The sequence below is a fragment of the Tamandua tetradactyla genome, chromosome 12, assembly GCF_023851605.1.
Source record: "Tamandua tetradactyla isolate mTamTet1 chromosome 12, mTamTet1.pri, whole genome shotgun sequence".
Classification (NCBI taxonomy): Eukaryota; Metazoa; Chordata; class Mammalia; order Pilosa; family Myrmecophagidae; genus Tamandua; species Tamandua tetradactyla.
The window spans coordinates 97675842-97700394 of record NC_135338.1 but is presented as its reverse complement, the minus strand read 5'-3'; the positions used below and the strand labels follow the sequence as shown (position 1 = coordinate 97700394).

General features: G+C 49.3%; 1 protein-coding gene across 2 annotated transcripts in view; it reads left to right on the top strand.

The window, feature by feature from the left end:
• PLIN1 (perilipin 1) overlaps window positions 1-22816 on the top strand; it is a 29164-nt gene extending 6348 nt beyond the window's left edge. Inside the window, exons 2-10 of one of the 2 annotated variants that reach the window (XM_077124183.1) lie at window positions 8843-8939; window positions 9830-9887; window positions 12799-13003; window positions 14457-14539; window positions 16268-16532; window positions 16820-16995; window positions 19776-19949; window positions 20325-20567; window positions 21043-22816. In XM_077124183.1, the coding sequence (XP_076980298.1) occupies window positions 8881-8939; window positions 9830-9887; window positions 12799-13003; window positions 14457-14539; window positions 16268-16532; window positions 16820-16995; window positions 19776-19949; window positions 20325-20567; window positions 21043-21327 (1548 nt within the window). In that variant the 5' untranslated portion in view covers window positions 8843-8880 and the 3' untranslated portion in view covers window positions 21328-22816. Of the gene's footprint in view, window positions 1-8842; window positions 9032-9829; window positions 9888-12798; window positions 13004-14456; window positions 14540-16267; window positions 16533-16819; window positions 16996-19775; window positions 19950-20324; window positions 20568-21042 lie in introns of those variants that run through there. The other variant, XM_077124184.1, reaches the window with a different exon arrangement.
• Window positions 22817-24553: the final 1737 nt, after the last annotated feature.

Sequence of the window (24553 nt, the reverse complement as noted above, 5' to 3'; positions counted from 1 at the left end):
GAGTTTTTGTATCTAGTCCTATTGCACAGTCTGTATTCCATCAGCTCCAATTACCCATTATCTTACCCTGTTTCTAACTCCTGCTGAACTCTTACCAATGACATATTCCAAGTTTATTCTCGAGTGTCGATTCACATCATTGGGACCATGCAGTATTTGTCTTTTAGTTTTTGGCTAGACTCACTCAGCATAATGTTCTCTAGGTCCATCCATGTTATTACATGCTTCATAAGTTTATCCTGCCTTAAAGCTGCATAATATTCCATCGTATGTATATACCACAGTTTGTTTAGCCACTCGTCTGTTGATGGACATTTTGGCTGTTTCCATCTCTTTGCAATTGTAAATAACGCTGCTATAAACATTGGTGTGCAAATGTCTGTTTGAGTTTTTGTCCTTAATTCCTTTGAGTAGATTCCCAGCAATGGTATTGCTGGGTCGTATGGCAATTCTATATTCAGCTTTTTGAGGAACCGCCAAACTGCTTTCCACAGTGGTTGCACCATTTGGCATTCCCACCAACAGTGGATAAGTGTGCCTCTTTCACCGCATCCTCTCCAGCACTTGTCATTTTCTGTTTTGTTGATAATGGCCATTCTGGTGGGTGTGAGATGATATCTCATTGTGGTTTTGATTTGCATTTCTCTAATGGCCAGGGACATTGAGCATCTCTTCATGTGTCCTTTTGCCATTTGTATTTCCTCCTCTGAGAGGTGTCTATTCAAGTCTTTTTCCCATTTTGTAATTGGGTTGGCTATCTTTTTGTTGTTGAGTTGAACAATCTCATTATAAATTCTGGATACTAGACCTTTATCTGATATGTCGTTTCCAAATATTGATTCCCATTGTGTAGGCTGTCTTTCTACTTTCTTGATGAAGTTCTTTGATGCACAAAAGTGTTTAATTTTGAGGAGTTCCCATTTATTTATTTCCTTCTTCAGTGCTCTTGCTCTAGGTGTAAGGTCCATAAAACCGCCTCCAATTGTAAGATTCATAAGATATCTCCCTACATTTTCCTCTAACTGTTCTATGGTCTTAGACCTAATGTTTAGATCTTTGATCCATTTTGAGTTAACTTTTGTGTAGGGTGTGAGATATGGGTCTTCTTTCATTCTTTTGCATATGGATATCCAGTTCTCTAGGCACCATTTATTGAAGAGACTGTTCTGTCCCAGGTGAGTTGGCTTGACTGCCTTATCAAAGATCAAATGTCCATAGATGAGAGGGTCTATATCTGAGCCCTCTATTCGATTCCATTGGTCGATATATCTATCTTTATGCCAATACCATGCTGTTTTGACCACTGTGGCTTCATAATATGCCTTAAAGTCAGGCAGTGCAAGACCTCCAGCTTCGTTTTTTTTCCTCAAGATGTTTTTAGCAATTCGGGGCACCCTGCCCTTCCAGATAAATTTGCTTATTGGTTTTTCTATTTCTGAAAAATAAGTTGTTGGGATTTTGATTGGTATTGCATTGAATTTGTAAATCAATTTAGGTAGGATTGACATCTTAACTATATTTAGTCTTCCAATCCATGAACACGGTATGCCCTTCCATCTGTTTAGGTCTTCTGTGATTTCTTTTAGCAGTTTTTTGTAGTTTTCTTTATATAGGTTTTTTGTCTCTTTAGTTAAATTTATTCCTAGGTATTTTATTCTTTTAGTTGCAATTGTAAATGGGATTCGTTTCTTGATTTCCCCCTCCGCTTGTTCATTGCTAGTGTATAGAAATGCTACAGATTTTTGAATGTTGATCTTTTAACCTGCTACTTTGCTGTACTCATTTATTAGCTCTAGTAGTTTTGTTGTGGATTTTTCCGGGTTTTCGACGTATATTATCATATCATCTGCAAACAGTGATAGTTTTACTTCTTCCTTTCCAATTTTGATGCCTTGTATTTCTTTTTCTTGTCTAATTGCTCTGGCTAGAACCTCCAACACAATGTTGAATAATAGTGGTGATAGTGGACATCCTTGTCTTGTTCCTGATCTTAGGGGGAACGTTTTCAATTTTTCCCCATTAAGGATGATATTGGCTGTGGGTTTTTCATATATTCCCTCTATCATTTTAAGGAAGTTCCCTTGTATTCCTATCCTTTGAAGTGTTTTCAACAGGAAAGGATGTTGAATCTTGTCAAATGCCTTCTCTGCATCAATTGAGATGATCATGTGATTTTTCTGCTTTGATTTGTTGATATGGTGTATTACATTAATTGATTTTCTTATGTTGAACCATCCTTGCATACCTGGGATGAATCCTACTTGGTCATGATGAATAATTCTTTTAATGTGTTGTTGGATACGATTTGTTAGAATTTTATTGAGGATTTTTGCATCTATATTCATTAGAGAGATTGGCCTGTAGTTTTCTTTTCTTGTAATATCTTTGCCTGGTTTTGGTATGAGGGTAATGTTGGCGTCATAGAATGAATTAGGTAGTTTTCCCTCCACTTCGATTTTTTTGAAGAGTTTGAGGAGAGTTGGTACTAATTCTTTCTGGAATGTTTGATAGAATTCACATGTGAAGCCATCTGGTCCTGGACTTTTCTTTTTAGGAAGCTTTTGAATGACTGCTTCAATTTCTTTACTTGTGATTGGTTTGTTGAGGTCATCTATGCCTTCTTGAGTCAAAGTTGGTTGTTCATGTCTTTCCAGGAACCCGTCCATTTCCTCTAAATTGTTGTATTTATTAGCGTAAAGTTGTTCATAGTATCCTGTTATTACCTCCTTTATTTCTGTGAGGTCAGTAGTTATGTCTCCTCTTCCATTTCTGATCTTATTTATTTGCATCCTCTCTCTTCTTCTTTTTGTCAATCTTGCTAAGGGCCCATCAATCTTATTGATTTTCTCATAGAACCAACTTCTGGCCTATTTGATTTTCTCTATTGTTTTCATGTTTTCAATTTCATTTATTTGTGCTCTAATCTTTGTTATTTCTTTCCTTTTGCTTGCTTTGGGGTTAGCTTGCTGTTCTTTCTCCAGTTCTTCCAAATGGATAGTTAATTCCTGAATTTTTGCCTTTTCTTCTTTTCTGATATAGGCATTTAGAGCAATAAATTTCCCTCTTAGCACTGCCTTTGCTGCGTCCCATAAGTTTTGATATGTTGTGTTTTCATTTTCATTCACCTCGAGGTATTTGCTAATTTCTCTAGCAATTTCTTCTTTGACCCACTCGTTGTTTAGGAGTGTGTTGTTGAGCCTCCACGTATTTGTGAATTTTCTGGCACTCTGCCTATTATTGATTTCCAACATCATTCCTTTATGGTCCGAGAAAGTGTTGTGTAAGATTTCAATCTTTTTAAATTTGTTAAGACTTGCTTTGTGACCCAGCATATGGTCTATCTTTGAGAATGATCCATGAGCACTTGAGAAAAAGGTGTATCCTGCTGTTGTGGGATGTAATGTCCTATAAATGTCTATTAAGTCTAGTTCATTTATAGTAATATTCAGATTCTCTATTTCTTTGTTGATCCTCTGTCTAGATGTTCTGTCCATTGATGAGAGTGGTGAGTTGAAGTCTCCAACTATTATGGTATATGAGTCTATTTCCCTTTTCAGTGTTTGCAGTGTATTCCTCACGTATTTTGGGGCATTCTGATTTGGTGCGTAAATATTTATGATTGTTATGTCTTCTTGTTTAATTGTTCCTTTTATTAGTATATAGTGTCCTTCTTTGTCTCTTTTAACTGTTTTACATTTAAAGTCTAATTGTTGGATATTAGTATAGCCACTCCTGCTCTTTTCTGGTTGTTATTTGCATGAAATATCTTTTCCCAACCTTTCACTTTCAACCTATGTTTATCTTTGGGTCTAAGATGTGTTTCCTGTAGACAGCATATAGAAGGATCCTGTTTTTTAATCCATTCTGCCAATCTATGTCTTTTGATTGGGGAATTCAGTCCATTGACATTTAGTGTTATTACTGTTTGGATAATATTTTTCTCTAACATTTTGCCTTTTGTATTATATATATCATATCTGATTTTCCTTCTTTCTACACTCTTTTCCATATCTGTCTCTTCTGTCTTTTTGTATCTGACTCTAGTGCTCCCTTTAGTATTTCTTGCAGAGCTGGTCTCTTGGTCACAAATTCTCTCAGTGACTTTTCGTCTGAGAATGTTTTAATTTCTCCCTCATTTTTGAAGGATAATTTTGCTGGATATAGGAGTCTTGGTTGGCAGTTTTTCTCTTTTAGTATTTTAAATATATCATCCCACTGTCTTCTAGCTTCCATGGTTTCTGCTGAGAAATCTACACATAGTCTTATTGGGTTTCCCTTGTATGTAATGGATTGTTTTTCTCTTGCTGCTTTCAAGATCTTCTCTTTCTCTTTGACCTCTGACATTCTAACTAGTAAGTGTCTTGGAGAACGCCTATTTGGGTCTAATCTCTTTGGGGTGCGCTGTACTTCTTGGATCTGTAATTTTAGGTCTTTCATAAGAGTTGGGAAATTTTCAGTGATAATTTCTTCCATTAGTTTTTCTCCTCCTTTTCCCTTCTCTTCTCCTTCTGGGACACCCACAACACGTATATTTGTGCGGTTCATATTGTCCTTGAGTTCCCTGATACCCTGTTCAAATTTTTCCATTCTTTTCCCTATAGTTTCTGTTTCTTTTTGGAATTCAGATGTTCCATCCTCCAAATCACTAATTCTATCTTCTGTCTCTTTAAATCTATCATTGTAGCTATCCATTATTTTTTCTATGTTTGCTACTTTATCCTTCACTTCCATAAGTTCTGCGATTTGTTTTTTCAGTTTTTCTATTTCTTCTTTATGTTCAGCCCATGTCCTCTTCATGTCCTCCCTCAATTTATCGATTTCATTTTTGAAGAGGTTTTCCATTTCTGTTCGTATATTCAGCATTAGTTGTCTCAGCTCTTGTGTCTCATTTGAGCTATTGGTTTGTTCCTTTGACTGAGCCATATTCTCAATCTTTTGAGCGTGGACAGTTATCTTCTGCTGCTGGCGTCTGGGCATTTATTCAGATTTCTCTTGGTGTTGGACCCAGCAAGGTTGTAAGATTTTTCTGTGAAATCTCTGGGATCTGTTTTTCTTATCTTGCCCAGTACGTGGCGCACGTGGCACACGTTTGTCTCAAGTGTTTGGAATGGGTCTCCCCCAGTCACCGATCTCCGTGACCTGGGGATTTCGGATCCAATTCTCTCCGTTGGTTCAGGGGCCGTGCGTGGTGGGGGCGTCAGCTGCCGCGGCTTGAGGGGACCCTGTGGCTGGTTGCGGGCCGCAGCGGGCCTGGGGGATTCCCCACCGGACCAGGAAGCCTCCCGTGGGGGGGGCTACCGCGGCTTGGATAGCCCTCCTATCCGAGACTCGTATCCGCGGACTCGAAGCAGAGACTCGAAGCCGCCCGCAAAAGAGGGGTGCCGCCTGCCTCGGCTTGGGAAACTTGCTTCTCCAATACTCTCAGCCGGCCCGGAAAGGAGGGAGGGAGTAGCTCGGACCACCGCAGCTGCCGCTGATCGGGAAATCGCGCGCCGCTCGGGAGTCTCACCGCAGCCGAGTCTCGCAGTCAGCCTAGCCAGCCCAGACTTTGGATAGCCCTCTGATCTGAGATTCGTAGCTGCGGACTCAAAGCCGAGACTCGAAGCCGCCCGCAAAAGAAGGGCGCCGCCTGCCTCGGCTTGGGAAACTTGCTTCTCCGATACTCTCAGCCGGCCCGGGAAGGAGGGAGGGATTAGCTCGGACCGCCGCAGCTGCGGCTGCTCGGCAAATCGCGCGCTGCTCGCGGGTCTCGCCGCAGCCAAGAGTCGCAGTCAGACTTGCCAGCCCAGACTTTAGATAGCCCTCTGATCCGAGGCTCGTAGCTGCGGACTCGAAGCCGAGACTCGAAGCCGCCCGCAAAAGTGTGGCTCCGGCCGCCTTGGCTGGGAAGCTTGTCTCTCCGAGTCTCTCAGCCAGCCCGGGAAGGAGGGAGGGATTAGCTCGGACCACCGCAGTTGCGGCCGCTCGGGGGTCTCGCCGCAGCCAAGTCTCGCAGTCAGACTTGCCAGCCCAGACTTTGGATAGCCCTCTGATCTGAGACTCGTAGTCGCGGACTCGAAGCCGAGACTCGAAGCCGCCCGCAAAAGTGTGGCGCCGGCCGCCTTGGCTGGGAAGCTTGTCTCCGCGTCCCTCAGCCAGCCCGGGAAGGAGGGAGGGATTAGCTCGGACCGCCGCAGCTGCGGCTGCTCGGGAAATCGCCCGCCGCTCGGGGATCTCACTCACCGCAGCCGAGTTTCGCAGTCAGACTAACCAGCCCAGACTGGGTTACGCTGTGTGTCCATTCCCTGCTGTAGCCCCGGGAGCTGTTCTGTACTGTTTCTGTTCACCTATTAGTTGATTTGGAGTCGGAGGAACTAAGACGCATGTACCTTACTAAGCCGCCATCTTGGATCCCTATATATGCTATTTTTCACACACACACAAAAGTCTATCGTGATGATTAAAAAAATATTTATTCCTTCTAGCCTCTGATATTCTGGAGCAGCTAGAAGGAAAAATCTGAGATGATGGTATGATAGCTCATGCCAAACTCTGGGATCTGTCTTGTAACTACTTGTTGGAGGGTGCTTTGAAAACTATTGCTTTTTTCTTTCTTTGCTTTGTATATGTGTCATACAATAAAAGTTAAAAAAAAGAAATGGCATATGTGGCAAAATGTTAAAATTGGTGAATCTGAACATCAGAGTTGGGAAATATGTTGGAGTTCTCTATAGCTTTTGTGTTATTTTTACAACTGTCCTGTAAGTTTGAAATAATTTCAAAATGTTTAGAGAAAAGAGTAAGACAATCCTGCAAATGATCCTTAATCAACTTCCAGAGTTGATAGACTTTCTTCTGCCCTGGAAAATGAGCTCTGGGTGGAAGATCCAGACTAGGATAATGGTGAGAAAGATGTAGATGTAGAGCCATCAGACTGAACAGGCCCTCTAAGATGAGCGCATCCAAATGGCTAACCTGAAGAGGGTCCTCTGCAGCAACCTGGCGATGGTGATCTGGCTCCTGCCTGGACAAGTCTGATTTGAATTTGCACTGGCATATTATAGAGGCATCCATCTTGGTACTTTTGTCTCTTAAATTTAGGGCAAATGGCAGGGAGTTTGGGAAATAGCATGTCCTCTAGAATTGGTAAACCTTAATGATGTCCCTGACCTCCTTCCCCATGCATCTTTCTCCTTTCTAGCCAACCCTCCCGACCCCGAGCCTCCACTTTTATGAGAGATTCTAAAAACCAAGATGTTCCTAGAGATGTAACAGGCCAGCACGCTCACATCTGAACATTACTGCCTAATTATTTCTTCAACGTGGAATGTTTGTGTGCTATGCTTGGTAATGGGGATCCACGTGTGAACAGATGGCCAAGGTCCCTACTCTTGTGGGTTGGGGAGTAGAGATGGGCAAGGAAACAAGATTTTTCTGTGCCCATCAAGCTGCTGCTGGAGACCTGACTCCTCCCTCTCCCCTAGGGATTCTCCTAGGCTCTTTCACCACTCCTCACCTTTCACCCACATTCTGGACTGCCAGCTGAAGCAGCCAAGGGATTGCCTTTGCCAGCAGGCTTTCAGGCACGAAGTCCTATACTCCCTTTGGCTCAAAGCCACTACTCCAAGGCTGAAAACTGCCCTTTGACTCAGGTTGCTCTCCAAACACAGCCTTCCTGTGATTTGTGCTGATTCTTGAAATGAGGGCAGAGGCCATTCTAGATACTTCTTCCCCCCCTCTCCATCACACTTTTTTTTTTTAAAGCCCAGGTTGGATAAATACTAAATTAATCACATATTTATTACTCCTTTTAGAGGCTCCTTGCTTGATTGTCCCCTCCCTTTCCTGACTTCGTTCCCTGTTTTATTGTGTAACAGATATTGAGTTTATCATCAAGTCTGTATCGTAAAGCACTGTTTTCCCCCACCCCCTGCCTCATTCCCCTGTTGCCCATGGCATACAACTTAGCAGGGAGTCAACAATAGATAAAATTCTACCAACAACAAGGAAAATAAGTTTTTCCACCTATTCCCCTTTTTAATTGAGGCCCTTCGTAGAGGGTCTGAAAACTATGACGTACACCACAGTGCCCCATCGTGTTTGAAGCCAGAAAGTAGAACTTGGGTGCTTGCCTGATTTTTCACTAAAGAAGGGATGGGCGGTGATAGTTTCTGACTACCTAGGTACAAATGATCAGTAATAGGATCCTGGTCAATTCTTCTCCAGACTTAAGAGAACAAAATCCATTTGACTCTCCCACTGCACATTTGGGTGGAATCTTAGGCCAGGTAAAATTCAGTAAACTTTCTTGCACTCTAGGAATTGACAGAGGTTGAATTTTTTCCCTCAAAGGTGGATTGCCCAGGACTCAACCCCCAGCTTTGGTTCTCTTTTCCACTGAGAACAATTTTATGTCCATGATAGAAATGTAGAATATTTAGGTGAACTTCGCCCTTGGGTAAATTTAAATCTTACTGTTGAAAAATTCACTCTTGTTAGTAAATAATCAAAGATGAGAGAACTGGATTAAAAACTTCCAGAGAGGCTCCTCTGTGGAAAAAGAGCCAAAGATGATAAAAATTCCATAGAACTTCCCATCTTGTGAGTTTAATGACATATATCCCAACACCATCTTTCTGGAAAACAGGATTTTGAGAGTTGGAGACCAGAAACATGTTACAGAACCAATATTTCATGGTTCTTGAAATAAGTCCTCGGAGCCTGGCATTCCTTCAGCTCTGAGATCCACCTCCTGGTTAGCTAAATCTCCCTGCAGAAGTTAGGGTATGCCCCCAGGGACCCTGGGTCAAATAACCACGGCAACCGGCTGGCCCAGCTTTCTCTTCTCTCTGCCCTCCCCCAGCTGGGAGGTGTAGCGTTGCCCAAGACTCCCCAGAACAAATGGAAGCTTCACTACCCGAGGAGACCTCTACATCCTGGGACTCGAGCGGCGGAGGCAGGTCAGCTGCAGCGCGTGTGGGAGCAGCTGCTTGGGGTCCTAGGGGACTCACCTTACGTGGGTTGTTTCTGAGTAAAAAGAAAGAAGCTAAGGGTAAGGATCTCCTGGGAAGGTTTGCTGGGTGTAGGGTGATCTGCAGGAGGACCACTGAGGGAGAGAGAATTCAAGAGGGATGACTTTCTGGGGCCCATGACTTCTCCAAGACTCAGCTGAACCAGCTGGCTTTAAGAGTGAAGACTTTCTCACCTGGTCGAGTGTAGGGGAAAGGACTGGCAGGCATGCTTGCTTAGAAATAGAGGAATTAACCCAGAGCTTTCTCATCAAATTGACTAAAGCTGGAACTTCTTTCAGTCTTCTTTGTACCCTCATTTCAGAGCCCCTAGACTTCATCTAAAGGCCATCTCTTTTTTTTTTTTTTGTATGCTGTATGGCGGGGGTCACATTTCATTATTTTTCCATGTGTGTATCCCGGTATTGCAGCACCATTTCTTGAATTTTTGTTGCTTGTTTTTTTTCCTTTGCTAGTTTTGCTTGTTTGTCTTGGGAAAGTGCGTAGATGGGGAATCAAAGTGCGTAGGTCTCCCACATGGCAGGCGAGAATTCTACCGCTGTACTATCTTGCACCCTAAAAGCTATCTCTTATCTTCAGTCTTCATTTCTTACCCTGAGTTCTGTTAAGAAGCATTAGTCTCAACAAGTGGGCAGTGGAGCAACTGCTCCCTATGGGACTTTAAGGAATAGCCTCTTGTCTGGGACATTCACCCGCCACCTGGCCTTCTGTTCTGGGAAATTGGCTGTCCAGGCAGCTGATGACCATGAGAAGTAGGGAATTGGTTCTCTGGTTCTCAAGCCAGGGGGCTTTCTCAGGAAGCTGCACCTTCTGCTTCACAGCTCGAGGAGCCGGATGGAAGTCAACAAGAGCCTAACGGTGCCGGATGGAGACCTCCCTGTGAGTGACTCGGGCTCCTGTGGGGCAGGGTGTGGGCTGCAGGAAAGGCAGGAGCAGGCGGGAAGAGAGGTTCAGGGGGTGTAGAGCAAGACATGTCCAGCTTATACTCCTAGTTAATTGACCTTCAGATCTGAGCTATTCTTGTCCTCGCTACCTTTTGCAGGGGACTATTGGAGGAACTGAAAAGAAGGAAAAAAAAGCAAACTGAGCACCTTAGAGGAAAAGGGCCAGGAGCGCTCGCTGGGAGGGGGTGGAAGGGAAGTGAACTGTTGCGCTCTGCACCCTGAAGCAGAAGCCCATGCTCTGTCCACCCCAGGCTGAACGCACACTCGGTGAGAGCCACCCCGAGCCGCTGCATTCTAAACTCCAAGGGCGGCGTTCAGGTTGTGGCCTACGTGCATGACGTTCCTGGGGTCACCTGGGGCACGGCCTGTGCTGCTGTATGTGGACAGGGGTGGGGGTTCAGCGTGTCCACTCTTATGTCTCTGACCTGGTTTTTGTTGTGACTTGGAGTGGTTTCGACACGTCTAGGTGTGCCTAATGCCTCTGGGCAAGGCCTCTCCGACTCAGGCGCGGTTCAGATAGCTTATGAAACATAAAAATTGTGAACCCAGATGTATCCATCTTGTCCCAAGTTAGGCCTTAACTAACCTTCTCACTAGGAATCACTGTGTCAAATTTTATATGGAATCATAAGTGGAGTATGGAGAGGTCTGGTGCATAGGTAAGCCATCCTAATAGACGGCTGTCTATTCCCTTCCCAGGACTTCTTCCCCCTTTAGCTTGGCACGAAACAACTCCTGAAGACTGTACAAAATGTTAAAGAAAGTTTTCTTATTGTACAATCATAGTCTTTTTCTAGTTCAATTTCCAAACTCGTTTGCAGGATGGAAAGTTAAAATATTGCGGCCTGCCCTGTCTAGGGTCTGTATGGGTCTCCTTCACAGTCCTTCTAGCTCAGTCTCCTAAAAACACATCAGGCTGGATCCTCACTTCCAGAGCAGAGCCAGGCAGCAGTGCCACACCCAAAGCTACAGAGAGAGCGCGAGCTTCCACGTCAAATCCGAGAATTTTTATCTTTCTGCTTCTTACATGGAAAATTCTTAACATTCATAAGAGTAGACACAAGAATATACTCAATCTCCATGTGCCCTTCCAAGCTCCAACAAGCATTTACCCATGGCTAGTCCTGCCTTAACCACACCTCCAACTACTCTCCCCCTTGCGTTACCTTGAAGCAAATCCAAGATATCGTGCCATTTCAGACCTGAATTGGAATTGCAGCTATGCCACTTATTAGCTGTGTGATCTTAGATAAGTCACTTAACACCTCTGAGTCCCAGTTTCCTCATCGACAGAATGGTGGTGAGAATGCTGACCTCAGAGGTTGATCACTAAGGCACCCATATCTGATCCTGGAGCATAATTACATCAAGTAAATGTAGATATACTTCCCCCCTGCATGACTAGAGTCTACATTCCTTTACTCAAAGACTAGTGTTTTTTATTTCCTAGGTGACCTAAAGTTTAATTATGTGACTGCTGCACAAAAGTGAAAATACATAATGAGAGGACAGCAATAATGAGATGTGACAGTTCTCCTATGCCTCACATGCGCAGCCCACGCCTGAAATGCTGTCTTCAAGTTTGGACACTATATTTTTAGGAAAACAATCTCAAACTATGACTTGTCCAGTGGAGGGGTCACCAGAGCAGGATGGTGAACAGTTTGTAAACGAAATTAGGAACTATTAAGCATGGAGAAGGGACCTTTAAAGGGAGACATATTTGCCTTCAAATATGTGAGGGGCTGACCCATGAATGATGAAATAGATTTTCTCTGTGTCGTTCAAGAGGGCAGGACAAGGTGATTTCAGCTCAGCAAAGCTGTCCAACAGGGGCACAGGCCATTCTGGGAAGGGGTGAGCGCCCATCATAGGTGGCATTCAAATATGGCTACCAGGGAAACTGTGTAAATGATTCTTGCCGCTGAGTCCCCTCGAGGCCTAAGATTCTGTGATTCTTTACATTTGGGCAGATCTAAGCAATCAGATTCTGAAAGGTGCATCCCTGAAGGCAATTCATTTACTCAGCTAATATTACTGTGCCAGGCATTATGCCAGGTGCTGGGATATAGGGACGACAAGGGCACGTATGTGTGCCTCAAGGATGCGTCTTTTCAGTTCCTCCAGTAGTCCCCCTGCAAAGGTAGCGAGGACACAAATAGCTAAGATATGAAGGTCAATTAACCAGGAATATAAGCTATAAGAGCCAGGCAGGGAGACACACGATCACGGCACGGTGTGACGAATGTAGCACCAGCCCAGGGGAGAAAGGGGGGTGTGTGGCTTCTGCTGGGAGAGGAGTCAGGAAGCCTTCCAGAAGACTTGATGGCTAAGCTGAGTCTTAAGTGAGCAGCTCGGCCAGGCAGGGAGGGATTTGGGAGGGAAGGTGAGCTTTCCAGGCAGTGGGACTAACAGACACAGGCCGGGAGGCAGCATCTCAGAAAGGCCGGAAAAATGCGTAAGGGAAGCCACCAATGTGGGGTGGACTGCATTCTGGACAAGTAGGATGACAGCACTTGCTTTCTACCAGGAAGTTTGCATGGGAGTGTGGATTGGAGACTTTGAGGTGGGGTGGAAGATGGGACGGATGCTGGCTTGGCCTTTGGAGGACCGAGATTGCCTCTGCAGCTCTGCAGAGCCTGGGCAGCGACCAGGAGATCATGGCGGGCTGGCCCTCATTGTCTCCTGCCAGTACCTCCACACTGTGGTCGGGGCCTCCAGAGACCCTTCTGGTCTTGGTCCCTCACTTGGACTTGACCGAGCCCCACTGAGGGGCTCCACAGCACGGGGAGGCAGGAGAGGGAGGTGGGGCAGCTTGAATACCTCCCCCCTTCCTTCCGAGCCAGGAGCAGGAGAATGTGCTGCAGCGGGTCCTGCAGCTGCCGGTGGTGAGCGGCACACGTGAGTGCATCCAGAAGACCTACACCAGCACCAAGGAGGCCCACCCCCTGGTGGCCTCTGTGTGCGGTGCCTACGAGAAGGGCGTGCAGGGCGCCGGTGCCTTGGCTGCATGGGGCATGGAGCCAGTGGTCCGCCGGCTGTCCACCCAGTGTGAGTTCCCACGGCCCTTGGCCTGCTGTCTGTTCACCGACACTGCCAGTCTGTCTGCTGTCTGTCATCTGTCTGCTGATAACTTGCTTGTCTGTCTGCCCATACGCAAAACTACTTGCCTGCATTCCATGGCATGGTCTTCTAAGGCATCTGTTGCCCCACTGGCATTTCCTAGAATGACAACGATGGGTCAAGAATGGGCAGAGGGAAGGGACGGGCAGAGATGTGTGGGAGGTGGTAGGAGGGGATCTCATGGCAGACCAGGTTCAAATCCAGCAGCACCAGCAGCAGCATCAGGAGCTAGCAGAGGCTGGTGCAGAGGCAGGGGCAGCAGGCGCTAGGGTGGCTGGCAGGGCTGGCAGTGCTGCTGGGAGGGAGAGGGCAAAGCCCTCTGGCCCAGCAGCTAATGGTACCAGTTTGCAACAGGCAGGGGTGGTAGAGGCTGAGGGCATCTGTCCATGCTCATGGACAGGCCTGCCCCCCGTCAAATTGTTATGCCTCATTTGAAATTGTGGTCTCCAGGGCAGGGAAAAGAAGGGAAATTCCAGCAAAGCCCACAAGTCGAGAGCATTCCATTATCCTAATTAGACAGTTATGGGCATCTGAGGATTCTGCATAGCAATGGAGAGGCCAGGACTTGGGCCAGCTTCCCTGCCTGCAGCCCCCTCCAGTAAATTCGCTGGATCTAGTTTCGCCCAATCAGAAGATGCTCCACTCATCCTGTCTCTGCTGCTCAAGAATTTTGTGAAGAAAAGTGTATCTGGGTCACTAATACATGAGAACATAGCTGTGTCCTTTAAAGCTGCAGTCCCCGTGCTCTGACTGCAGGGCACTTGCCCTCCGCCGTCCCTGGGCAGCGCCCCCTCGAAGTATTTGCCTCTGCAGGGGCTGGCCCTGCCCTCCGGGAGCAGCACCTCTCTCCCTGTGCCGCTGTTCAGACCCCATGTGCTCGACGCGCAGTGGTTTAAAGGAAGGGTCTGCTCAGTCCGGGGCCTGTGCCAGGGCCCCTGCCCCACCCCCACTCGCCCACCCCTGCTGTCCTCCCTAAGCCCACCCAGAGCCCCAGAGCAGCGGGGAGGGAAGTGACGGGGCAGAGACAGTATTGGTGGGTGGCGCATGCAGTTTGTCACTTCCCCCCACAACCTGCGAGGTGGACACCTTTATCCACCCAGCCGAGGAGCTGGTGAGGTGCAGCAGAAGCCACGTGTCCGTGCAGAAGGGGCGCCGGCTTTGGGGCAGGCGACTCTCTGCAGGGTCCCCCACCGTGAAAGGAACCCACCCTGGCCTCGAGGGGTCACAGTGCGTGGGGTGATGGGGAGGGCAGAGGACCCTGGGGTCAGGGGTGCTTGGAGGAGAGCCGAGCTGAGGGATCGGGGGTCTCCCTGGCACCGAGGCCGCTGCTGGTTCTCACTTTAGGGTGCAGGGCTCACCCCAAACTGGCCTCTGCTTCCAGTCACAGCCGCTAATGAGCTGGCCTGCCGAGGCCTGGACCACCTGGAGGAAAAGGTTCCGGCCCTCCAGTACCCTCCGGAAAAGGTAAGCCCCTTCCCTTTCCCCCGCTCCCCCACTCTTGTCATTGCTTCCTCCTCCAGCCGGAGGGGAGGAGAGGCCGCCAGCTGCTGCCGCCACCACTTTGCTTTGCTTCTCTGTCAGATACCTGTGAACTTCAGCTAGATGTTGCTAATTGCCATGGTATGCCAAGCCCCATCAACATATTCCTGAAAACCCTAAAGAACACCCTCTATCTGAGACTCTGTGAAAGCTTCACTCACTAAGTTCAGTTTTCAGAAACTTAAAACCTCCAGATGGTTCCTAGGCCAGATAAGCCCTGAAACCCAGAGGCATCAGTTTCTCCAGGAGCCTCGACCAGTTGTATCCCCCAATCCCATAATGTCAACACCCCTTTTCAACGTGAAGAAGTTAGAATGGTGATTGCCCTGATGTCCTTGAAGACTGGGAGAAGGATCAAAGGAGAGGGAGGAGGTGTGCCAGAGAAGACAGGATCTGACAAACGATTGTGACCACTGGATCACTATACTGAAAATTCTTGTTAGTCTCCAGTGTATTAGAAAAGCTAGAAGGACATACCCGACAGTGTGGCACTGTAACCCTTACCGTACTTTGAAGTTTGCTCTATAACTACTTGTTAAACTGTACTTTTAAATTTATCCCTTTCCTGCATATATGCTATGTTTCACAGTAAAAAATGTTAGAAAAAATCCTTGCGGAGGCTGGAGGAGTACACCTCCCCCCAAAGCCACACGACTTTCTCCCTCATCCATAGGCAAACCCCAACCAGGGCGTGGGGTGGCTCCCACTGTCTCCTGACACCCTGATCCTGGGATCTGGAGTTTGCGGCGCCTGCACTGGGCCTACAGCTCCTAAGGTCATGGGTGACGCACGTGGGTCCCAGGATTACAGGTCCCCGTCCTCAAGCTCCAACCCTTTAGGGACAACAAGACCAAAAAGGTCACACCAACTGGCCACATGGGTCTTGGGTGGTTGCTGCAAACAGGGCCCATGCTGGGTGCTTTTGGGGACTCATCTCAGTCCCTCACCTCCTCCATTTCACTGACCGACTCTCTGCCCAGCTCACAAGCCTTTCCTGAGCCACGTGTAAGAGCACGTGCCTTACAGAGCCCCACTGGATCCTTCTGTCAGCTCTCCGGGCTAAGGGGTTGTGATCCCCTTTTAGCATATAGGAAAACTAGTCAGGTCCCTCCGCCACGCATCTTCCAGCAGGGCCACGCGAATTGAGTCGGTTTGGCTCCGAGGTCTGCGCCCTTCACTCCCCACCCATCCAGGTGACGGCAATGGCTAGATTACAAAGAGGCAACCGGACGGATAGGAGAGAAAGACAAGTAAATTGATCTAATACAGAACTTGTAGGAAGATAAAGCAAGTCCGGGAATCAGTATAAACGCAGACGGAGTGTGAGCAGCCTTCCGAGGGAAGGGCAGCGGAAACAGCGCGGGAATCCGGAGGCGGACACGTGTTCCGTGTTCTCGGGCATCGCAGGGAGGTGGCTTCTCGGGCTGCCCCACGGGGTGGGAAGGGCCAACAGCCAGGAGATCCGGGCGCCGGGCGCGGGGACGGTTCGGCCCTTTCCTTTAAAGCCCATCTTAATTCAGGGCGCAGATGTTCTCGCCAGCCGGTGGGCTCTGTCAGGGAGGTCTTCCTGGAGCTGGGCCCCGGGCCTGGGGCGCTGGGAGGCTGGCCCTTGCAGGGTCTGCGAGATCCATGTGTGTGACGCCCCCTCCCCAGATTGCCTCCGAGCTGAAGGGCACCATCTCCACCCGCCTGCGCAGCGCCAGGAACAGCATCAGCGGGCCCATCGCCAGCACGTCGGACAAGGTCCTGGGGGCTGCGCTGGCCAGCTGCGAGCTGGCCTGGGGTCTGGCCAAAGACACCGCCGAGTTTGCTGCCAACACCCGCGCTGGCCGGCTGGCCTCTGGTGGGGCCGACTTGGCGCTGGGCGGCCTTGAGAAGGCAGTGGAGCTCCTACTCCCTCCAGACGAAGAGGAGCCAGGTACCTGCCGAGAGGGGCCAGGGAGAGCCACCCTTATGGGCAAGGTGATCTCCCAAATTACCTGGGAATCAGTGGGAAATGGCAGGGGCTCCTCCAGCAGGATTTTCAGATGGATCCATAATCATCAGATCCTCCCCTCCATCTGTAAATGGGGAAGCTGAGTTGCCCAGACTGATGGTGAGCTTGGGGTAGACCCAGGACACAGCTGTCCAGCCCTGGACGCAGCCCGATTTTCCCAGCCCCCTCTCTGATCTGCTTCCTCGTCTTCTCCCGACCCCCCTCCCCAGTCCCTGCTTCTGGACCCCAATGGACTCAGCAAGAGCCTCCCAAGGCCAAGCCAAGCCTTGTGAGTAGGGTTGGGGCTCTTGCCGACACCCTCTCTCGACACACCTTCCGGACCACAGCCTGGGCGCTGAAGCAGGGCCACGCGCTGGCCATGTGGATCCCTGGCGTGGCCCCCCTGGTGAGTGCTCGCCCTCAGCTCTGACCGGGCCCTGCCCTGGAGCTCCTGGGCAGTGAAGGCGTCCGGGCCTCTCACCCACCCCCCTTCTTTCCTTTTAGGCTGGGCTGGGGTGTCAGATCTAAGGACAAGAGTAGGGCTAGTGCCCTAGGTCCTGGGGAAGAGAAAGGACAGGCTATGAGATGGGCAGGCTTGCCTTGCCAGGGGTCCCACCCCACCACCTCTTTCGCCCCCATTCTGTCTCCCAGTCCCACTTCAGCCTTCAGCCCCCAAGTAGGTCTTCCCGCCTATGAGGGAGCAGAGACCCCATCTGCTATCACTCCTCCAAGTGGGAGCATCACCCTGCAATAAACAAAGCACAAAATCCATGGTGTCAGGGAGAGCGCCCCGCCTGCCTGGGCCCCTGACCACCCCCAGGCTTCTCAGTTCCTCTCCGGAGTGTTCCGAGCGCCTTCCCGCTGTCCCCAAGGTAAAGCGGCTCTTCTACACTCAGGTGGGGCCGCCCCTACCCCACCCCACCTGTCTGTGAACTTCAGTAGAGACAGGCTGGATTTTTTTGTTGCTGTGGTGCTTTTTAAAAAATATATATATACTTTTGACCCAACCAAACAACATACAAACGTGCACATTCTTAATATATGAACATTCCATGCTTGGTGGACAATCAGTGGCTCACAATATCATCACGTAGTCGTATATTCATCACTGTGATCATTTCCTAGAACATTTGCATCACTCCAGAAAAAGAAATTAAAAGAAAGAAGAAAAAACTCGTACCCTTTACCCCTCCCTCTCATTGACTACCAGTATTTCCATCTACCCAATATATTTTATCCTTTGTTCCCCCTATTATTTTTCCTATACCCCTTATCACTCCCTTTCATTGATCACTAGTATTTCAATCTACTCAATTTATTTTATTTGTTCCCCCTACTATTTGTTTATTTTTATCCATATTTTTTACTCATCTGTCCATACCATAGATAAAAGGAACATCAGACACAAGATTTTCACAATCACACAGTCACACTGCAAAAGCTGTATCATTATACAATCGTCTTCAAGAAACGGCTACTGGAACACAGCTCCACATTTTCAGGCAGTTCCTGCCAGCCTCTCTAATACAGATAGGCTGGATTTTTTTTTTAACTTTTTTATATTAATTTAAAAAAACAAACAAAACATTAAGATATCATTCCATTCTACATATACAATCAGTAATTCTTAATATCATCACATAGTTGCATATTCATCATTTCTTAGAACATTTGCATCGATTTAGAAAAAGAAAAAGACAACAGAAAAAGAAATAAAACGATAATAGAGAAAAAAAAGATTATACATACCATACCCCTTACCCCTCGCTTTCATTTACCACTAGCATTTCAAACTAAATTTATTTTAACATTTGTTCCCCCTGTTATTTATTTTTATTCCATATGTTCTACTCTTCTGTTGATATAGTAGATAAAAGGAGCATCAGAGATAAGGTTTTCACATTCACAGAGTCTCATTGTGAAAGCTATATCATTGTTCAATCATCATCAAGAAACATGGCTACTGGAACACAGCACTACATTTTCAGGCAGTTCCCTCCATAGGCTAGATTTTTTAAATAAGAAACTCAGTAAGAAACTAAGGCCAAAACAGGAAATAGGGCGGGCCACGGCGGCTCAGCAGGCAGACTTCTTGCCTCCTGGCGCCTGCCCGTGTACAAAACAACAACAACAGAAAGGGACATAAAGACAACACGAAGCATTAAGGCCAGCAAACAAGATAACCACTTCCATCCGTTATTAGGATGCTACTTTCAAAAGCATCGTCGGGCTGGACCCTTCACTCAAGCACATGGTGAGGTGCTGAGGCTCTAGCGGATAAGCAGGACCAGCCCCCCTCTTCTCCTGCTCCTTCCTTGTCAGCCAGCACCAAGGACCCGTTACTAATGAGAACCAAGGCCGCCCCTCACACCCCCGGCCACCCCTGCGACCTCAGGCACTGTCGTTCCCATGGAATAGAATAATGCTTTGAAGTTGCACCCCATGGAGGCCCTGGGGGGTGGGGGAGGATGTCCCTAGAGGTTTTGAATGAACTGGTGTCAGGGGACACCAGCCCACCTGCTTAGGTCCATTTTTTCCCATGGGCACGCTCTGGCCCACTTCATTTTTTCACTTTTCAAAGAAATGCAAGGACCATCAACTAAAGCTAATCCCGTGCAAGTCCCCTGCCCCAGCAGTTCCCATCCTTGGTGTGTGTACCCAACCGAAACACACACTTGGGTCCCCCAAAAGACATGTACGAAAACAGTCACATCACTTGTATTCTTAGCCAAGAACTGGAAACAACACAAGCAGAGGTGAATAAGCTGGGGTTTATTCGCATAGTGGAATATTACATAGAAACGAACAAGCAGGAGCGACCCCTATAAACAGGCAGGTGGCTGAAATTCCAAAAAAGGATATTCATGAAAGAAATACAGACGGTTTGATTCCATTTATATGAAGCTCAAAACAGGCCAAGCTAGCCCATAGTGATAGAGGTCAGAACTGTGGCCATGCTTGAGGGCGTGCTGGCTGGGTGGGGGTACAGGGGGCCTTTGGGGGTTCAGTCTGGAGGTGGGTGCCCAGGTACATACCTGAGAAGTGCAGAGGACAGTACCCTAAAGCTGTTTGCACTTTAAGAAAAGTCTGCTGCTGCCAGGGTCTGCCCCCTCCAGACCCTCGGGGTGGGGTCTGTGGGGGCTGCCCGGTGAGGCCAGCACCGCACCCTTCGCCTTCCGCCCTCAGAGCAGCCTGGCCCAGGCAGTGGCCCGGAGGCAGAGCACGGCGCAGGTGCCCTGGCTACATCACCTCGCCGCCACCCAGGAGGAGGCCCAGGACCCACAGAGCGACTCAGAGGGGGACGAGGTGGGGCAGGAGGAGGAGGAGGAAGTGGAGGCTGAGAAGAACAAACTCAGTGAGGTGAGGGGCAGCGTGGTGTCGGGGAGGCGAGCCTCCAGCTCCCACAACCCACAGGGGTGCACGGGGGTGCACGGCGGCCCCCCTCACCCAGCTCCAGGAACCCAGTCACAGGGCTCTTCTACGTCCCTCTCTCAGTTGACCTTAGCAGCACCCGGTAAGACAGACAGGGGGCAGAGCACTGTCCCCATTTTGCAGATGAAGAAACTGAGGCTCAGAGAGGGGAAGTAACCTGCTCAAGGCCACACAGCTAGCAGCAGAGCCCGTGAGGGAACCCAGCCTAAGTCCCTTCCCCTCTCACGCTGCGGCTGGGGAGGGAGGGGCTCCCTGTAGGAGGCCTGGCCCTACTGGCCCCGCTGACCCCACTCCGGCCCATAGGTGGCAGCCCCGGCTGGCCCCCCAGGCCTGGTGGGCAGCACAGCGCGGGCCCTGCTGGCGACCCTGCAGGGCACCATCTCAGCGGTGACCTGGGCACCCGCGGCTGTGCTGGGTGCGGCCGGGAGGCTGCTGCACCTCACGCCCGCCCGCACCGACGCTGCCAAGAGGAGGGCCATGTCCTTGTCGGACGCCCTGAAGGGCGTGACTGACAACGTGGTGGACACGGTGGTGCAGTACGTGCCGGTGAGTCCCTCCTCGGGCCACCTCGGCAGCTGAGTGGGGACGGATGAAGGAGACTTGACTGAAGGAGCCGCCACCTCACCCCCCACTCCCCAGACCTGCCTGGAGACCCTCCTCCAATCCCCAGTGTCCAGAGCTGTCGAGGGCAAGGGCACTCGGTGACTTGCCAGGGGCATGGCCAGCCAGCCCGCTCCCCTTTGCACAGAGGCGCCAACGGGCCGGCAGGGACAGAGCCGCTGTCACCCCCTCTCCCCCGAGGGAGCTCCCCGGGATCCGGAACCGGACCTGCGGGTGCCTCAGGGGTGTTCCCTGTCGCCTGCATGCAGGGGCTCCTGGCCCACGCGCTTCTTAGGCCGTGACTGATCCTCTGGCAGGCGGCCCCTGGGGAGGATGAGCGCGAGGGTCCCAGAGGGCCGCGTGGGGAAGGGCGGGGGGCGAGGGCCCAGTCGGAGCCTAAGGCGGCCGCGCTGTCCCCCAGCTCCCCAGGCTGTCGCTGATGGAGCCGGAGAGCGAGTTCCGGGACCTGGCCTCCCTGCCGCCCGCGCAGCACCGCAGCGGCCTGCGCAGCGCCCGGGGTCCCAGCGCGCCCTCGGGTCCGGGGCAGGACGAAGAGGACGAGCCGCCCGCCGGGCCGCGCCGGGGTTTCCCGGCCGGGCCCCGCGAGAGGCCGGCGCGCAGGGTCAGCGACAGCTTCTTCCGGCCCAGCGTCCTGGAGCCCGTGGCCGCGCGCGCGCAGGGCAGCCCCGGGCGCAAGAAGAGCTGAGCCCCGCGGGTGCAATGAGCAGCCCACACGCCGCCGGCGGAAGCTGACTTCCCCAAGGTGGCGTCGGAGACCCTGCCACCGCGCACACTTCATAGCATCTTTTTTTGAGCTCAGCAGTCAGAGCCTTTTTGTTTTTAAAAGTCCCAAAGCAGCAGCCTCCCGACTCTGTCTTAATTTCTACTAAAAGAGTAATTATCTCACTTGGTCTCGCACTTCTTTCACGGAACTTGTCAAATGTCAATCGGCAGTTTTCAAAATTCAGACCTGTCATCTGTGGACAGCGGGCACTGCCACCTACCCGAAGGTCCCGACAGGAGATCTTGGCACATCTTAGCGCCGGGCCTCAGAGGAGTGTGTGGGCTCCTGGCTCATCACTGTGGCGGACCATCAGCTGCAAAGCTCCCGTGCATACATTTCAATTGTGTCGCTTTGTGGATGCTCACTGCCTCCCACGGCCTGGCCCCGGCCCGGCCCCTGCTCACCACCGCACTGCCGTGTGCATCGCTGTTGCCTCCCACCCGAATCTTCACCCTTCTATTCGCCCGCGGAATCGTGCGACCTCCAAGGCTAGGGGGTGACCATGCTGACCTCTCACCCTATTGTCTGCACTATGTAGACTACAGACTCGGTGGCTGCAGTTTATCCCAAACCCTGTTTGAAACAATGCCAATCCTTGTTAAGTTGAGGAAATGCATATATAGTTTAAAATTTTAGATATTGCAAAAGAAGGTCTTACTCCCTGAGTTCCTCAGTTCCATAGACCAGTTTCTTGTGTTTCCTTCCAGCTACAGGCTCCACAGGTACAAGTCTTGTCTACAGCTTTGTCTACACAAGCCATAGGGTATTATACTTGCCTGCTTTTTTTCTCTTAATAATTCATCGTAGACATCTTTTTATATTAGTTCCTATAAATCCTCCTTGTTCTTTTTAATGGCCACGTAGTAAGTTCACATTAGGATGTATGCGATGGCTAAGGGCTTGTGTCAGCGTGGCCAGGGGGTGGTGTCCAGTTGTTTGCTCAGGCAAGCCTGGTCTGATTGTTATTGTGAGGTTTTTCTTGGGTTGAAATCATTGTTGATCGCGTCTATGGCTGACGACATCTACAATCAGCTGAGGGGACTGACTTCAGCAATGAGAAGTGACGATTTCACAGTCAGAAGGAAGACTTCCACCGCCACTTCAGACAGCCAGCTTCTCCTGGGGACTTCACTGAGAGCCTTCACTGGAGTGGCCAGCTCGTGGCATGGCCTGCTGAATTTGGACTTTGCCCATTCCCATAATCATATGACTAATTCCTATTAACAAAACTTATAATATTTGCATTCTATATATGTGTGTGTGTGTGTATATATATATATATATATTCTGTCAGTTCTGTTTCCCTAGAGAACCCAGACTAATATAATAAGCCGTGATTGATTTCATTAGTTTCCTAATGAAGGACTTTCAGATTTCCCATTTTCTGCTACTGCAAACAGTGGTATAATAAATATCCTTATAAAAAATGTCTTCATGTACGTGTGTGGATATATCTGTAGGATATATTTGTAATGTGTAACTGCGACATACTGGGTGAAAGGGTATGTGTATTTTAAATGCTGATAGGTAATGTTAAATAGGCTTCCAAAGAAACCCTGCTTTTTTTGCTATTTTTCTCTGTGGCCGCAAGAATGTGTCCAGATAATTATGGCCTTTTAGAAACCCATATGCACAGCCATCTCCCAAGTGCCCCCTCATACTCACGCACATGCTTTGACCCCCACTCTCCTGCACACCTAGGACGTGAGCTCCCAGGAATTAACTCTGGGGCCCTGGTGGATCTTTGATATAATGAGTCACAGTTTTGGGTGACACAATTTTGGATGCCTGAATGGGAAGGGGCAGTGGCTTGTGGACATGCACACGTGGTGTGGCCACAGCTGGGACCCTGAGCCAGGCCTTGGGCCTCCTGCGCCACCTTCATGATGCACACAGTGCTTTGAAAGCCGACAGGACGGGGTGGGGAGGCAGAGTCCAGCCGAGCCCTGGCAGGGCTCCCATGGGCAGCTGCAGGAGAAATGACCTCAGGCCTGGGTGGGCGGAGGGAAATGCCCAGAAAAACCCACACTGCTCTCCTCCCTGGGTCCTGGACACCACATCCGCTGTCCGGTCCTCCGCAGCACGCTGTGGCTCCTCTTTCTAGGTCCTGCCCAGCAGAAGGAGAAGCTTGCCTCCGGGCAGCCCAGGGGGCCGGGGCCTGGACAAGGCCACGGTAATCAGCATTCCTGCTGCCAGGCCCTGACCCCTCGTGACCAGGGTGCCAGGGACAGGGCATGGAAGAGGACAGACCAGGAAACAAACAAATCTTAACGTCTCTCTTTACCATGGAAATACTCAGCAAGGTGCTGAGAGCCAGGCCCTCTGTATTTCTTCACACTTTTTGGCTGAAAATGGGAGCAAAATAGCTACTGTAGACGGCAGAAGTATGCCTCCTTGGCTCTAGGTGGGACGTGGGATTTTTTTTTGGCTCTGGAGGCCTCACGTGGGTGAGAGTTCTTGGTCCTGTGGATACGAAGGCCCCTCCACGCCCAGTATCTCCAGGAAGACCTCGCAGCAGACACTTCAGACTGGGTGCCAAGGTCAGCAGGTATTTCCCCAGACACATTACCCTGCCCTCTTTTCCAGCTAACAAAATGTGCCAGCAACTCAAACACAGCACCTGGAAGTGGAAAAAGAGTCAATACATTATGTGTAGGTCTTCTTTTCCCCTAACAGATAACACACATTTATCCACTTTATTAGCACATCACCACTTTATTCTCTCACACTTTTCTGGATTCTCGATGTCCAAGATACCTTCTGCAACTTGGGCTTAATGCATTAAAGCATAATGTTCCTAAACATTTAAACATTTCATACGCAATCAAAACTTATAAAATGCATAAATCAAATTATTTTTAATATTTAAATGTTGATCACAAATTAAAGATTCAAATACTTCCAAACGTTTCTATAAGCCCCAATCAATAAAAACGTCCACATGCCTTAACAGCATCTCATTGTGGTTAGCAGGCTTCTCCAGAGGGTCCTCGGTTTGAAGAAGAGGGACTGAGCCTGTATCGGTCAGGTCTCCCCCTGGGACATAACGGTGGTGGCCTTTCTACCTGCATACCCACCGCTCAACTTAAGAACATGTCACCTTTAACACATCCTGTGTATTCCCACTCTGTCACCCCCTCCAAAAAAC